This window comes from Saccostrea cucullata, unplaced genomic scaffold (assembly GCF_032062105.1).
Source record: "Saccostrea cucullata isolate Sc308-1 unplaced genomic scaffold, CSIRO_AGI_Scuc_v1 ctg343, whole genome shotgun sequence".
In the NCBI taxonomy this organism is placed as follows: Eukaryota; Metazoa; Mollusca; class Bivalvia; order Ostreida; family Ostreidae; genus Saccostrea; species Saccostrea cuccullata.
This window is the reverse complement of record NW_026927402.1, coordinates 45,038-61,776: the sequence shown is the minus strand read 5'-3', so window position 1 is coordinate 61,776 and position 16,739 is coordinate 45,038. Positions and strand designations below refer to the sequence as shown.

General features: G+C 33.2%; 1 protein-coding gene across 1 annotated transcript; it reads left to right on the top strand.

The window, feature by feature from the left end:
- The first annotated feature begins 6,967 nt into the window (after positions 1 to 6,967).
- On the top strand, positions 6,968 to 13,506 carry LOC134274381 (mucin-5AC-like). The gene is made up of 5 exons (XM_062756663.1): positions 6,968 to 7,288; positions 9,809 to 9,902; positions 10,320 to 11,189; positions 11,403 to 11,576; positions 13,277 to 13,506. Exons 1-5 carry the CDS (start codon positions 6,968 to 6,970, stop codon positions 13,504 to 13,506), a joined length of 1,689 nt encoding a protein of 562 aa, XP_062612647.1.
- The last annotated feature ends 3,233 nt before the right edge of the window (positions 13,507 to 16,739 follow it).

The following is a 16,739-nucleotide window of genomic DNA, read 5'->3' as shown; positions in this document are numbered from 1 at the left end:
AAAACAAAGCAGTCGTGTATCTAGGAAAACAAAATATACTAAATACATGAAATAAGAAAAATGAAAAAAAAAATCGCCCCTGTGTTTTTTTTCTGATCAATTCGCCCAAACTTCAGCCAGGCAAAGTGAAATATTTCTTTATATTTACATCCACTGAATATTTTTTCTCCTTTATTTTTTAAGAAAACCCATTGCGTTAATCACTGCATGAACTACATTTGGCATGTCGCCTGTTCAGATTTCTTGATCAGTGGCTGTTCCATCAATGTACGTATAAAGACGTTCGCATCATTAATACAATAATTAATCTTTTAAATCGTACTTTAAATGATTATTTAAACAGTTATAAATATAAACAATAAAATGTCTGTCTTTGTTTGTTATTACTTTAACGGTCGCATCTATTGCAGAAAAAATGTATTTTTTCTGCAACAGCTGCTTCCGTTAATTCCAGTAATAACAAACAAAGAAAGCATTTTGTTGTTTAATTGAATGCAAAAAGAAAAAAAAATACACCCAGAAGCTTACGAGGTTTGCAATCTGTCAGATATCATCTGGTACTAGTAAGTTTGTAATGAATTTAAAAATAAAATTTCTTAAACTTAATTTTTAAGAAAGGAATTTTATATAGCATATGTACATTATTAAAAACTGCTTACCTGATAAACACTATTTTTCTTTTAATTTACACTTATTATAAGCTATTATATAAAATTCAAATTTTATAATTATTATTTTCATGTCAATTAGTTCATTTCCATTTCTATAAATATAAACATCAAAGTTTAACCAGTTTACCCTTTGTATGATTTTGTTATACATCCTTGAATATGATAAGATTTAAATTTGATAGGCATGCACATAAAAAAAAATTACACAAAAGTATTACTCAATTTGTAAATAAAAAATTGCACGTATTATGTTTTATGTTTGATAGTTTCAAGAAGACTTCAAGTCTATTAAATAGATTTGGTTTGATTGACATCCTCTTTATTTGTTTGCCTTAGCAGGAATTATGCCATGCATGCATGGTAGGGAATAATTGTTAGATTAATTGAGTCTTACAATTTAAAGCATTTGTACAAGTTATTCACAATGAGCTTCCACCATTCCATTTGCGGAAGCAGTTTATATCTGTTATGAATACTGTTGTATATTATAACAAACATATGGCAAAAATAAAGGGAATGGCCTAAACACATTCACAAAATAAATGAAATGTTTTTGAATTGTGTAGGTTTGCGGGCAGTATGAGTCAAATGCTGACCGACGTTTTTCATACTAATTGTTGGTCTATTATTTATACACGGAATTGACGATTTTCCAGTTATTTCCCGATCATGACAAGGAGCACACAGCGGGTGTGACCGATCTGCAGGAGATGCTCACTCCTCCATAGCACCAGATCTCACCTCTGATGTTTTGGAAGTCCGTGTTTGCTGTGTTCCTATTTTGTATTGTTTTATGGACTTTTGAGCTTGAATACTGTTTGTCATCTCCATATATTTCACACGACCAGTATATATCCTTCTATTTTCACTAAGTGTTTTGATAAAAAAAAAAATATTGGACACGAAATATTACGGTATAAGTAGTTGAGTCATGTAACAATATCGTCTTTGGTTGTATAAAGAACTTTTACATTGTGTTTGTATTGATCTGGACATTTTTTACACTCACAATTCATTTTTAAAGAATAAGGTTCTTCAAAATCATATATCTGTTTTTAATATTTTCAACATTCCAATCAAACAAGATGAGTGCAATCTATACTGGATCTATGAAATCTAAACCACCAATTACCAAGCATAGAGTATAACTCTTAATCAACGTTTAAAGTATGAACTATAGACAATAAATCAACTTTAAAGGAATGTGGTTATACCTGCTGGCAGTGACTTTATTACGATAATTTTTTATAAGATTAAATTCTTTGGGTGCTTATCATTACCGCTACATTTTCGAAATTTTCATTACCGCTACATAGTCATTACCGCTACAAAAAACATTACATTACCGTTACATAAAAAGTATACATTACCGCTACATTGTTAGCCAACCTATACATGCACAAGTCTTGTTTCCCTTGCTCACCACGGGTAGGTGAAAGTAGGACTTTGAGCAGGATGTCTTTTTATTAACATCAATTTTATTTCATAAAACACCAAAAAATTAAAATCAAGCACTGTACATAGTTAAAACCTTAAGTTTTGTGAAATGTTTTTTACACTATTGGTAAAGTCTTGAAAGCCATTTGCTTGACATATTGTTGCCTTGTCATTTCCCCACTGTCGTATTTAGCTTTCAGTTCCCTTTTTTGTGCTGTGTTGTTATTCTCCTTTCGTCCTGGGAGAATCCTGTTTCTTGCAGCACGCATTTTCAAATAACTTTGTGTCTGGACTGACTGAATCTTGGCCAAAAAAATCAAAAATGCTCGTATGAGAACTGTAAAACATTGTGTCGAACTCTCTGTGAAAACTTTCACCATTCCTGACTAAATCGATATGTAGCGGTAATGAGTTGCTTTTGGCTGATTCAATATGTAGCGGTAATGAGTTGTTTTCGACCGCGGAAAAATGTAGCGGTAATGATTGGCCGATAATCTGAAAAAATGTTGCGGTAATGAGTTGCAATTTTTGGCAATGTCAGCGGTAATGTTGACCTCCCAATTTTTTCTTGGAGCAGAGATAGCAAAATAATTGCTTTCTTAATCCACTTCCAGCATAATTTTTAAATAGCCAAGAAAATTTTCTTTGAAAATCAAATTAAATGTTCCTTATTTTACCGACTCAGGCCTCTGCAATAGGACTGTAGTGATGCTGTGAAAGTTTTTAACTTTTTTTCAAATTTTCAAAAAAATTATTTATGTTGTGAATGCCTTCATGTCTTACCTTCATATATTAAGTCAAATGTTTGTTTTAATCTACATACAACAGTATTCATAACATACATAAACTGCTGGCGCAAATAGATCTAAGCATGATGCAAACTCTCTGTATTTTTTAAAGATGATTCTCAGTTTTATAAAAAAAAAAGGTACGGTTATAACGTCTTTATATGGCTGGAACTTTTGTTGAATGAAGAAATCAGGTTTTTTTTTTTTAGATATTCAAAAAGGGGAAACTATAAGATTTGGTTATAATTGAGATTTGAATATATGCATGAATAAAATGTAGGGTGTAGACGTCAGGTTGAAATACTAGTATATACTATATGATTATGTAAAATGGGACCCGACGATATATGCTACAGGGGATGCTCACTCCTCCATGCCGATCCCATCTCTGTTGGGTCGGGGGTCCGTGTTTGCTCTGCTCCTATTTTGTTTTTTTGAATGGACTTTTGAGCTTGAATTCTGTTCGTTATATCCATAAATTTCATTTATTATTATTATTATTATTATTTTTTTTTTTTTTTACAAATCTTCACTGCCTTTGTTACCTTTGTGGGAAAATATTAATTGAAGAACCGACAGATGATTTGATCAAAATAATAATTTCTAACTCACGTAAGAGTCTATTTTACCCAACATCCAAAATTTAAATCTCTTAAATATATTTTGATTAAAGATTCCATGAACGTACTTACATGTACTTTAGCTTGTTCTAATGTGCACGTGCTAACTAGAGTTACAAGAGAATCAAGTAAAATTTAGCTCAGTTGTGATGATGACCTAATTGTTGACTAGGAAAGGAAAAACTGAATCAAAAGAGACATCATGTGTATGAGTCTATTTTATGATCGATGTCCATAACCACACCTTCCTTCAGGTGTGTTGTAAAAACACATGGGCACAATGTGGGCTTGAAAAATAAGATTCTCTCTAAATTATTTATGTGGTTGTTGCACCCAAACGGAAATGCAATGCCAAGTGTCCTTATCCAGAACTTGTCTTGTGGTCTATAAAATGTTGTAGTTTAAATATGACTATTATTTAGGTGTTATTTGTTTTGTTTCCTGAATATAAATCAATCCGTATAGAGTACATTTAGTTCCATGAAAACATTGTTTGATCACCAAACTTAATATGAAGGTATTAAAAAATTGCACCGAAAATGTAGAGCGATGGAACTTTCTCAAATAGAAATGTACAATGCGTGGTGCAAACCACTGACTCCACCTATGATTTTTTGGAGGTCCGTGTTTTGTCAATTTTTGTATTTGTAATATTTTTATCTTAAACTTTTCCTTTATAACCCCCTTCTTGCAAAAAGTTTTCCGCTTCTAAAATGAATTATTTTTGAAACTTTTTTATGCTTTCATCAATTTAACTTGTTTTAAACGTATTGTATACCAAAATTAACAAATAATGTGTCAATTTTGGTAAGAACATATCCCACCTTAGGCTTCACATAATGAGATGATGAGATAAAAAAATATATATTTGCACTTTGCACCGTAAAGTTTTGTAAAGTTTCTTGACAGATCATCCCCCTTATCCCCCTAAAAAATATACTTTGATACTTGTATTTTCGGAGGAGGGAAACGAAGAAGAAAATGAGTTATTGCAGCCCAGAGGACCGGGCTGCTCTATACATGTAAGTTTAAGTTTTGGTGCACGGAATTGAGGTGGGAGAAGTTATTCAGAAGTAAAGGTTTCCTAAACATTAAAAAGATTATACATCAAAATGTTCTTTACCTTTGTGAATTACGAGATACACAATGTATTTACATTGTACTTTTATAAAGTGAATTTTTGAAAATAAATATGTTTTTCATATTTGATATGTAAAGTTACTTATCATTTACTATTAAAAAAACGACAGCCCCCCCTTTTTTTTAAGAACAGTGGATTTTACTTATCGCATAAAGGCCCTGTCACACCAAGCTGCGTTCACACGGAGTCATAACTGCGTTGTTAATTTTTTAAAATCGCCGTGGAATCGCAGGAAAATTTCACAATTTTCTGTAAGATGTCACGGCGTCCCTACGGCGACGGACGCGATTCTACGGCGATCTCACGGCGTTCTACTGCGTTCCTACGGAGATCTCTCGGCGATTGATTGCGCTTCCGCGGAGTTTTCACGGCGCGTTAGGAGTTTTCACCTCGTGTTCACGGCGTTGTCACTGCGCTGGCTGCGTTCACAATACGTTCACAACGCGTTCTATACTCATTGATATATATTCAGAAGGAATGTAAAACATTTTTGTTTAAAGATTCAAGTTACACGATGAAAAGACTCTAATCATGCCAAGAAATATTCTTAATAATTAAAAATGTTCTATTTAAATAATTTATTACTGAATTATTAATAGTTTTAAGATTAAATTCTTTTTTTTTTTAATTTTATCGGTTCAGATGTGCTGTTAGATTTTCTTTGATTTATTATGAATGCAAAAAAAATAAAATAAATAAAATAAAATAAAATAAACACACTGAAAAGTTTTCTACAAAATTTAAATGAAACAACAGAACAAGTTAGGGTTAATTTTCTCTTCCATTTTTTTTCACTAAAATGCAACTTGTTTTACAAATACGTTGGAATTATTGCTGATCAAATATGATCCTATTGCTCTTGTTTTGTGAGCTGGCTAACAACGCTCTAACAACGCCGTGAAAGCGCATTGTGATCGCCAACGGACGCTGTAGAAACGCCATGGGAGCGCAATGATCGCAGTGACAACTCCGTGCTGTCGCCGTGTAACCGCAATCGAAAAAATCAATAGACGATAATCTCATTAGAGGCGCCGTAAAAACGCGATAGAAACGCAGTGACATCTCCAAGGACTCCGCGACATCTCCGTGAGGACCCCGTGGAAGTGCAGTCTACTATCACTGCGTTCGTGCCGCGATCATGTGCGTCTTCACGGCGTTCGTACGGAGCTCCTACTACGTTGTTGGAGATCTCACCGCGCTGCTACGGCGATCATACTACGTTTCTACTGCGTTTTTATCAGACCGCGATCACACGGCGCTTACTTTGTGCATGCCCAAAGTGATCGCCGTCCCCTGGCGTTCTAGGAGACCCGACGCGAGCCTACGGCGTTCAGTATTCTCGCCGCGTTGTCACGGCGCTGTAGGAAAATATACCTCGGCGTTTTGCATTTTTTGAGGACGCCGTGCAGTCGCCGTGAGGACGCAACCCTGGTGTGACAGGGGTTTAAAACCGTACCTTACACAATTCGTGTTTTACAGTCTTTATGTGAAATATATTTTTGAAAATAGTTGATGCATGATTTTAATTTATATTTTATGCATCTAAAATTTATTTGAGGAATTGATAAAGTTTAAAAGGGTATCATTTTTGTTCGATTTTCATCCGACTGTAAGTTTCCAAAATCTTATCGACTATCGTCTCCATCACTCAGACGCATTTCTTTTTCACACACACATGTATCGAAACGAAGCAGTTTGATGATCAAGATTCATTTCCATTGTTTATTTCATTTCTTTCCCCTGGGGACAATTGATGGTTACATGAATGTTCTTTTATTAATTTCTTTAGGCCTACAGTTTTTACAATGCCCCAAATTTTCCGATAGTGAAGAGTACCTACTATACCACAAGAAAGATAACCCCTGAAAAGAAAAAGTCAGGAAAAATAAAATTAATATTTTTCAGAAAAATTAAAGAATATTTCATCTGCATAAAACCGTTTCCATTTGTAATAATTTTAAAAACATTTTTCGAACATTTAAATACCAATGATTATTCTCCAGAGAACGCAACAGGGTTTTAATTGATTTATTGAGTGAATTATAAATGTTCTTTTTACACATTCTGTATTTTGACATAATTTGATTTACACTGAACCTGCCCTTATATAACAGAATTATTTAGTAAACCCAAATATCAAATAAGACACATTGTTTAAGACTTCGATATTTTCGAAGAGTAGCTAAATAATTAGAAATGACCCCGTTTACTTTCTTTAGATATTAAGGCTATACGACTTGACCAAATAAAAGAAATAAAGCAACAAATCAATATCTTCAGGTTATTGTGATCTTTTTCCTTCCCGCAATGATGGTAAAAATGAAGATTAAGCTGCACGTGTTTTCACGTGCAGTGTTAATTTTGGTGTATTTGATTTCTATCAATTGCACGAATGGTGTAATTCTGACCATAACTCAGTTTGGACAGAGACTTAACATCAGTGGTCCTATACTGACCTATATAGGACAGCAACAGTGTGTCCGAGAGTGTCTAAAGGAGGGGGGATGTGAGTCCGTGAACTACTGCAGGTTTCTACTCCGATGTCAGCTCAACCCCGCCACTGTCGGCCCGGGGGTCGGGCTTCTTCCGGACCACGGGTGTATTTACCTGGAGAAAGCAACACAACCACAGGTAAATTTTTTCTCTGAAAATGTATGTATTTATATTTTTATTCAAACTTTTAGAGAAACTTTACAAAATTTCTAATGTGTTTATAACAAAAACAATCAATCAAATCCATATCAAGAAGTAATGATTGGAAAGCTTTCGTATATTTCTTTATGTGTATATATTTGAAATTTTTATGAACTCAAAATGCTATCTATTAGCAACTTGTACATTTGAAAAAAAAATGCCATGCAGTACGAATAATACATGACTAATAAAGGTAAAAATTATCAATGCAGATAAACACATAAGTAATATAATAGAATCCACTGATATATACATGATAATGCAATATGTAGTGACAAAGAAGTAACTTCATTTTTATTAAGAAATGACAAGTACTTGTCCAAATTAAACCAACTCACCAAAAAAAAAAAAAAAAAAAAAAAAAAAAAATTTAGTACAGCTCAATTAAAATTCGTTTTAATAACAAAACGTATAAAAGATTGATGTATTCTTTTCTAAATAATTGTTTTAATAAAAGTATGATCGATACATGAACACGTTAAATGAAACAGCGTTGAAGAAATTTAAATAAATTTGTTTATTTATTTCATTTTATAACGATCTTTTCAAAATTTGTATTTCGAATTCCCTTTAAATTCTAAATTAGTTTGTATTTTGGTAATAGTAATAATTTTCTTCCTTCGGAATTAACTAATTAACACTCGGTTGTTGACTTTTACGTTCAAAAAGCGCCGAGGTCCTATGCAGAATGCAAGCATAAAAAGTTAAAAACTTAGTTAATAATAAAACTGTTTCATACTAAATCAAAATATCTACTCGAGGCATTTTTCTGATATTGTTTCAACAACAACAACAACAAAAAAAAAAAAAAAAAAAAAAAAAAAAAAAAAAAAAAAAAAAAAGACGCCAAAGTTATTATGTCATTTGGAATCTAAACAGTCTCAATACGACAGTAGATAGATTGATGAACAGATTGATAGGTAGACAGTGTATCAAGGAAGATATAGATTGCTTGAAAGGAGGGGGTGAGAGAAAATGTTCATGGTATTAAAAAAATAATAATTGCCCCATTTTCCTACCCCATACTTTAAGACACTTATCATCCCCTATATCTACGAAACTTATTACAGATTGGATAGAACTGTGCCATTAGATAAACATTTATAATCCTTAAAAAAAAAACAACAAAAATTCCCCCCTTTTACCTTTTATTTTTAACGTTTATGAGAACATTTGGGAACATGACAACTGCTAATAAATTAAGAACATCTAGATCTTAGATTATTAAGTGACATTAATACGGAACAATTCAAATATATTAACGAACTTTGAAAAGAAATATTTTTGTATCAAAGTGCGTTAACTTGATCCCAAATTTAACTCAAATTAAGGTACTCCGATCCTCAGTCAGAAAGAATAACTCTTTAATCTTTTATAATTTAAATTTCAATTCAAAAAGTCTCAAAATGAAGCCTGAAAATTAAATCTTTTCATGGAACAATTTTACCTCTCAATGTGCGTCAAGGTTCTTTGAACTTCTCAGAAAGGTCTTATCAAAAGTTGGCATATTTACCCTATGAAAGTATCTTAAAAATACATATTTAAAGGAATCGGGATTCTTTTAATCTAGCAGAAGGTACCAATGTTTATTAACTTGATATGAAATAAAAAGCGATTAATGGCGTTTTGCAATTATGATCAAAAGTTGGCATATTTACCCTATAAAAGTATCTTAAAAATACATATTTAAAGAAATCGGGATTCTTTTAATCTAGCAGAAGGTACCAATGTTTATTAACTTGATATGAAATAAAAAGCGATTAATGGCGTTTTGCAATTATGATCAAAAGTTGGCATATTTACCCTATAAAAGTATCTTAAAAATACATATTTAAAGAAATCGGGATTCTTTTAATCTAGTAGAAGGTACCAATGTTTATTAACTTGATATGAAATAAAAAGCGATTAATGGCGTTTTGCAATTATGATAGAAAAATCTTTATAAACTGTGCATTGTGAAATGATTGAAGTAAATAACAGAAACTAAAGCACCTTATATGTTTGTAATCTCCTCTAAAACCTGAACACCTACACTCATTTTTATTTCTAAAATGTCAAATTTCAATTGGAAAATATAAATTTTCCTATGCAGGTATAATATCATTAACTTTGTAGAAGAAGTTTGAAGAATTATGATTTTCAGAACCTGAGGAGTACATGTACCATAAATTGACTTTTTTTTTAGACCCCGCTTAATTCTGTTTGATATCATTACAGCAAAAACATCCCCTCAAATATTACTTAGATATATACTACATGTAGATCGAGTATTAGACTGTGCTTTAATATTTTCTAATGACTCGATCTACTTAATTAATAAAAACATTAACACGCTTTATGTTACAAACACCTGATTTCATTCAGATTTTAAAAAACACCAGAACCAATAACTGAACCATAGTATTATTTCTCGTAGAAAATTATTTGAGGTCAGTCCTATTGTTATTTTTGTTTCAGGAACTCGCCATGGGATCGTGCCAGTCCTCTGTGTGTCCATTTAAATGTACACAGCTATCCAGTGGAGCCACATCATGTACTCATGTTGTCAGTGGTTAGTTTTCCAAAATTTAAATAGCTAAGATATGTTACTCATTAATTCTGAAAATATTTACACCCACTGAATATTTTTAAGCCAGTACCCATGCATTTTGTTTATCCTGTAAAATATCTTTACATCTGATCTCCGAATTGATCTATTTTCAGCCCGATTAAGACACAACTCTGCAGTTGAAACTTTAAGCAATAGCATAAACATTGCAATATACATGACGTCACAATGCCTTTTAGAACGTTGGAATACATGCAAGAAGCATTTTTAAAAAATTGACCGAATACCGGTATTATATTACCTTCATTAGGTCAATACAACGGGTAGTTGCAGATAACATGGTCACATTTCCCTGTTTGAAAACTACTCATAAAATGGTTCTCATTGTTTTATTATATTTTCTTTAATATTTCTTGGTAGGTGGAATACAGGTGCCTGTGACCAACCCAACAAGCCAAATAGCGACGTCACAGTTCCCCACAACTACAACTATGTATCCTCCACCTGCACCAATGACAGGTACGACGTCACAGTTCCCCACAACCACAACTACGTATCCTCCACCTGCACCAACAACAGGAATGACGTCACAGTTCCCAACAACTACAACTACGTATCCTCCACCTGCACCAACAACAGGAATGACATCACAGTTCCCCACAACCACAACTACGTATTCTCCACCTGTACCAACAACAGGAATGACGTCACAGTTCCCCACAACCACAACAACGTATCCTCCACCAACAACAGGAATGACGTCACAGTTCCCCACAACCACAACTACGTATTCTCCATCTGCACCAACAACAGGAATGACATCACAGTTCCCCACAACCACAACTACGTATTCTCCACCTGTACCAACAACAGGAATGACGTCACAGTTCCCTACAACCACAACTACATATCCTCCATCTGCACCAACAACAGGAATGACGTCACAGTTCCCCACAACCACAACTACGTATCCTCCACCAATACCAACAACAGGACTGACGTCACAGTTCCCAACAACGACAACTACGTATCCTCCACCTGCACCAACAACAGGAATGACGTCACAGTTCCCCACAACCACAACTACCTATCCTCCACCAACACCAACAACAGGAATGACGTCACAGTTCCCCACAACCACAACTACGTATCCTCCACCAACACCAACAACAGGAATGACGTCACAGTTCCCAACAACCACAACTACCTATCCTCCATCTGCACCAACAACAGGAATGACGTCACAGTTCCCCACTACAACAACAACTACATCGACGATTTCAACAACAGGTACATGTACACAAGAACATTGATGTTCATCTTAGAATCTTTTTAGATGTATATATTTTTTGTTCATTTTATTATTTTCTCGAATTAAATGATGCTTGATGTATCTCTGATTTGATTTATTTATTTATAATATTAAACATTCATTTTTTTCAAAATTTATTTTGAAAGGTTTTCATTAAAAATGTTCGTAATTCTCATTTTCCTTATAAACAGGTTCATGGAGCTGTCCACCGCCGTTTATCTGGAAACCTGCTGAAAATCTTTGTTATTATAACAATGAGAATAGTCTGAGTTGGATACAGGCCAAAAACACTTGCCAAGGCATGGGCTCTGGAGCAAGACTGGCTATACTGGACACACATGATAAAATCAATAGCGTCTTAAATGGTCAGTTTAAAACGTACACTAAAAATCTTGTAAACGTATAAGTACTCTGAAAATACTTTTGCGCAAAGCGCTAACTTTCTACACGAAGAAAATATTACGCAGCTCTTTTGCGATATGAATATTTAGCTTAACAGAGAATATTCAAGGAATCACTGTTTAGTTAATACAGTATGTCAGGACATCAACGATAGTTGGAAACGTGGGATAATTTGCATAACTTTGCATAAATATTCCAACGATCCCAAGTATCATTGATGTCCCTGGCATACTCTGCTAACTAGACAGTGATTCCTTATATTTCCATTTTATTGTGAAATAAAATTGTAAATTTATATTTCAAAAATGCAGACTATAATCGTTTTAAATTCCACGAAGCCTCCCATGTCAATTTCAATAGTCCTCGCTCACTGACATCAAACACAGCGACAGCTGCACGAGATTTACATGCATATTAGGCCCCCTTAGCGTCTGAAACAAAGATGCGCACGAGATTTACCTTCACATTAGGTCTCCTTAGTCCCTGGCCTATCGATTAGCCTTATTTTCACTCCTGAAGAATAATAAAGAAATCAACCCCACTGACTTTTAAAGAGTTATCAAAGGAAAAAACAAATAGAAATGGAAATATTGCGGATTTTTTTAAGGCACATAAGCACATGCTACGTTGTCTAAAAGGGGATAAATTCTCTTCGCCCAACTCTTTTAAGATTTGTTTTTAAAAGTTTTTTCTTGTTTTAGAAAAATAAAATAAAAGAAGATGCTTTCTTATAATAACTCAATAATCTCTGATGTTGGTAAATAATGTTAACGTCACTAATACCATAACTATATCTACTATTAATATTTTCTTATTGATTATCAATCACGAATTTAAATAAGCTGTCAACTGTAAAAGCCAGTGCTTTTTGCGAAAGGTTAATAAAACACCATGGCAGTAGAATATGATACGTTTTAATTATCTTTATTTATATTTTCTAAATGCAATGCTTGCTAGGAAAATCATGGTACGTTAAGATATATAAACGATGATTTTGGTTTTCAGAATATTTATCTTTTGGCATATGCAAAGATATTTTATAAATGCAATGCTTGCTAGGGAAATCATGTTACGTCAAGATATATATATGATAATTTTGGTTTTCAGAATATGTATCTTTGGGCATATGCACAAATACAAACCCTTAATAGGTCTAAAGGTTTTTTCGCAGATTGTACTGACCCCATGGTGCACCCTAATAGATGTATTTAATTCATGTGTTGAAAACTCATGTTTGATGATATCTATATAATATGTTTATTTTGGATTTCTCCCGTGACTTTCCATACATAAGATATATTTACACCTGCTTCATTTTAAATTTCTCAAAGACACCGATAAGTGCAATTTAACGGATGTATTGATTTAATACAAAGACCGTAACCTTAAATGCTGAATGAATAGTAAGTTTACATTTTCTCAATACCATCGCTAAAGATGCCTAAATTAAACCCTGGTTAAAATTTCTGCTTATACGGTAGAAAAACAAAGGTTGGAATGGTCCTCAAGCATTCCGAACAACCCTGGCATACCTGTAAACATAATAAAGAGGTTGTATATTAAATTTGTACCACGAGGTAAAATAGTTAAATATATATTCACAAGTACAAAACACAAAATCATTTCCGAAAAAAAAATCTTATAAACTCAATTTTCTTTCCAGATTACGGTATGGGATATTTGAATTATCATCAATACTTTATCGGGGGACATTTCAACGACTTGGCGGGAACATGGAAGTGGATAAGCGGGATGAACGTGGACCAGGCGTTCCTTGTATTTTACAATATCCCAGACAAACCTGGCGATTGCCTGATATGGGACGATATTGGCCTCCTACATTATTACAAGTGTACCATTAATCGCCCGTCTCTTTGTGAAATACCAAACTGAATGCCTGATATGAAATGCTATATATTGACGCCCTGAAATTATTGGGTTATTGAATTCATATTGGTGAATATTGGCACAGGTTGGTTTTACAATTGCACGAGCTTGTGTTGGAGTGCATTGTTCTGCCAAGGAGAGCCAATATTCACCAATATAGGCTAATTTCAATAACTTCTTTATTATAAAGCTAAGAATATTCCAAAGTCTATCACCTTATCTATTTCAATTAAATAACTTATAAAGAATGTTATTGAGAATTTCTCAATATCGGTATTTTTATTAAATAAAATTATTTATACATTTAAAGGTAATATATCTCCAATATCAACACCTTTCCCGTTAGTGTTTAGTATGGTATGATTTCATGTCTTACCAAGCATTATGAGGGTTGTCCCAGATATTGCAAGCATCCTCAATATCTTGTGTTTCACCTACACTATAAAGTCAAAAATTTTGTATATATGATTAGTATTTTTTGAAAAATGCCCAAAACTTTCAATGAAATATCTCTCTATGTAACATTTTCCTCTCATGTCAATATATCTAACAAATCAGCGGTCGGCGCAACACTGGTGACGTCAAAACATAGCTCCTAATGTTTGTGATTTTGTTTTTGAATTTGTTTCTGTGATAAAATTTATTTAACCATTAAATTCGACACTGTATTTAGTTTTCTTATAGTTACCAAGTTATACATTTTTAATACTAATGTTACCAAAAGATTGCCGAGTTAATTCTTTTAACAGATTAAAATAATTTCACAATCCCGATCATAAACCTAACTGGTCAAATTGCTTAAAGAACATATCCTCATATATTTGTCATTAATTACGTCAAATAAAATGAATTTTTAGAAAACGAGTATATCATATTATTGAGTAGCTATCTAGGGTACATATTTTAACAATGTATTTCTTTATAGTCTGATGCACTCAGTGACAATGCAGTTTGCTAAAGTCATAAAATTGTCGTGCTCCACCATCGACATTTAAATGCTTCTTTTATATTCATATGACATCAGAGACCTATAATATTTTGTCAAAATAACTAAACATCATTTTCCAACAGCTTGCAAAATATTATTAGTTTCGGTTGAATAGTATTTGAAATATTCAAAATGTTCGCGTTTTTCCTGGACAACCCTCGTATGATTTACTTATTAATGTATTTTTGAATCTGAAATCAATTTATAATTCAAATTTTGTGTGAAAATAGATAGCGTGATAAATGTATATATTATATGTTTACTTATAAAAATTTATGCCAATAATTATATGATTTACCGTAAAATCATTCATTTTCGTGGGGTTTAATTTTCGTTGTTTTCAAGGTATGACGATATCCACCTCCAAAGGCAATGTTCACATTATATACCGGTAATTACTATTAAACAATTCTTCAACCACGAAATCAAATCCTAATGAACCAATGTATTTTTCTCAAACCACGAAAGAAGATGGGCAGATTTGGCGTGTGATCTGCAGGAATCATTTGTACGAAACATTTATGGTTTAAATGTCCATGATTTGGTTGGCTGAACATAGCTGGTCAGATTTTACAAACATGTCTATAGATTTTTTTTCATTTAGTTTGAAGACTTTGTGAGATTGTAACATTTATATCCGTTTTTCCTAGGGGGTACTACAACATAGTAATGTTTCACAAAAATAAACACCTAAAATATTTATATCATATCATAATAATAATATCATAGATGCATGATACTGTAAATTGCTAATTAAACGCGAGGAATTTATTATCTCGTAATTCCGCGAGAAGCATCACTCGCGAAATAAAATTTCTCGCTTTTATTTTTATGGTGCGGAAATCCATGTAAATTCTCTTTATCAACCGCCCATTCGCGAATATATATTCTAGCGATTTGACGTTAAATCGCCATATCGCGATAATAAGTACTCGCGTAAAATAAGGAATCTACAGTACGTGTACACGTACATTATAGAATAGAAGATTGGAATTTATTTCGCTCGAGAACCAAACTGAACCAATTTTTTTTTTTGGTTCAGTTTTTCAATAGATCAGTACATAAACGAAACTGACAAAATAAATGGTTGTTTGCATGGGAAAAAAAATAACGGCCATACAAAAACTTTTCTTTTCGACTGCACTGAACAGGTAGCCGAACTTACTGATCTATCAACGCTACACATATAAAGATGATTTTAAAAGGACAAAGAAGCACCACATTCACACATTTGGATTTTTTTGGGGAAAAGTTGATTTTTTCGTGGTCTCTGGGTTCTCTCTCCATTTTTTAAAAATGTGTATTCGTTTCATTGAATTAAAATATACACACATAACTTTTAAAAATCATGGAGAGAAGACCCAGAGATAGAAAATTTTTAGAAAAACGTGTTTAAAAATGTACCATTTTGTACCAAATGTCTGATCTGGCCAATTTTTAAGTTATTTTTTAGCAACTCAAAGCTCAATTTCGGGAAAATATTCCTCTCCTGTTGCACAGGAACCCTGGCCTCTAAATTAAAAAAAGATGTTAAAATTTCATGTAACATGTCGATAAAATTTTCCCTTTTCAATAACGCCCAGATTCATGCCGAATACCGATCAAAAGCGCCCTCGTTCTTTTGACCTCTTGAAGATTTATGATTGTACAGTATATGCCAATATGCAACTTAGTTATGCTACCATGAATCTCATTTATGCTAACATGTAACTTATTTATGTCGAAATGCGACTGATTTATGTCATCACGCAAGACAATAAGTTGCATATCAACATATTATATATCTACATTTTGTAGGATGTTTTAAATATAAATTGCATGTTTTAAAATATCAATTATCTTGAATGTAGTTGCAATAATGTAGCCCTCTCCGATTTTTAGCTCACCTGAGCCGAAGGCTCAAGTGAGCTTTTCTGATCACATTGTGTCCGTCGTCCGTCTGTCCGTCCGTAAACTTTTTACATTTTCGACTTCTTCTCAAGAACCACTGGGCCAATTTTGACCAAACTTAATACAAAGCATCCTTGGGTGAAGGGGAATTTAAATTGTTAAAATGAAGGGCCAAATCCTTTAACAAGGGGAGATAATCAAGAAAAGACAAAAATAGGGTGGGTTCATTAAAAAATCTTCTTCTCAAGAACCACGGGGCCAGAAAAGCTGAAACTTATGTGGAAGCATCCTAGGGTAGTGTAGATTCTAAATTGTTCAAATCATGACCCCCGGGGATTGGGCGGGTCCACAATGGGGAATC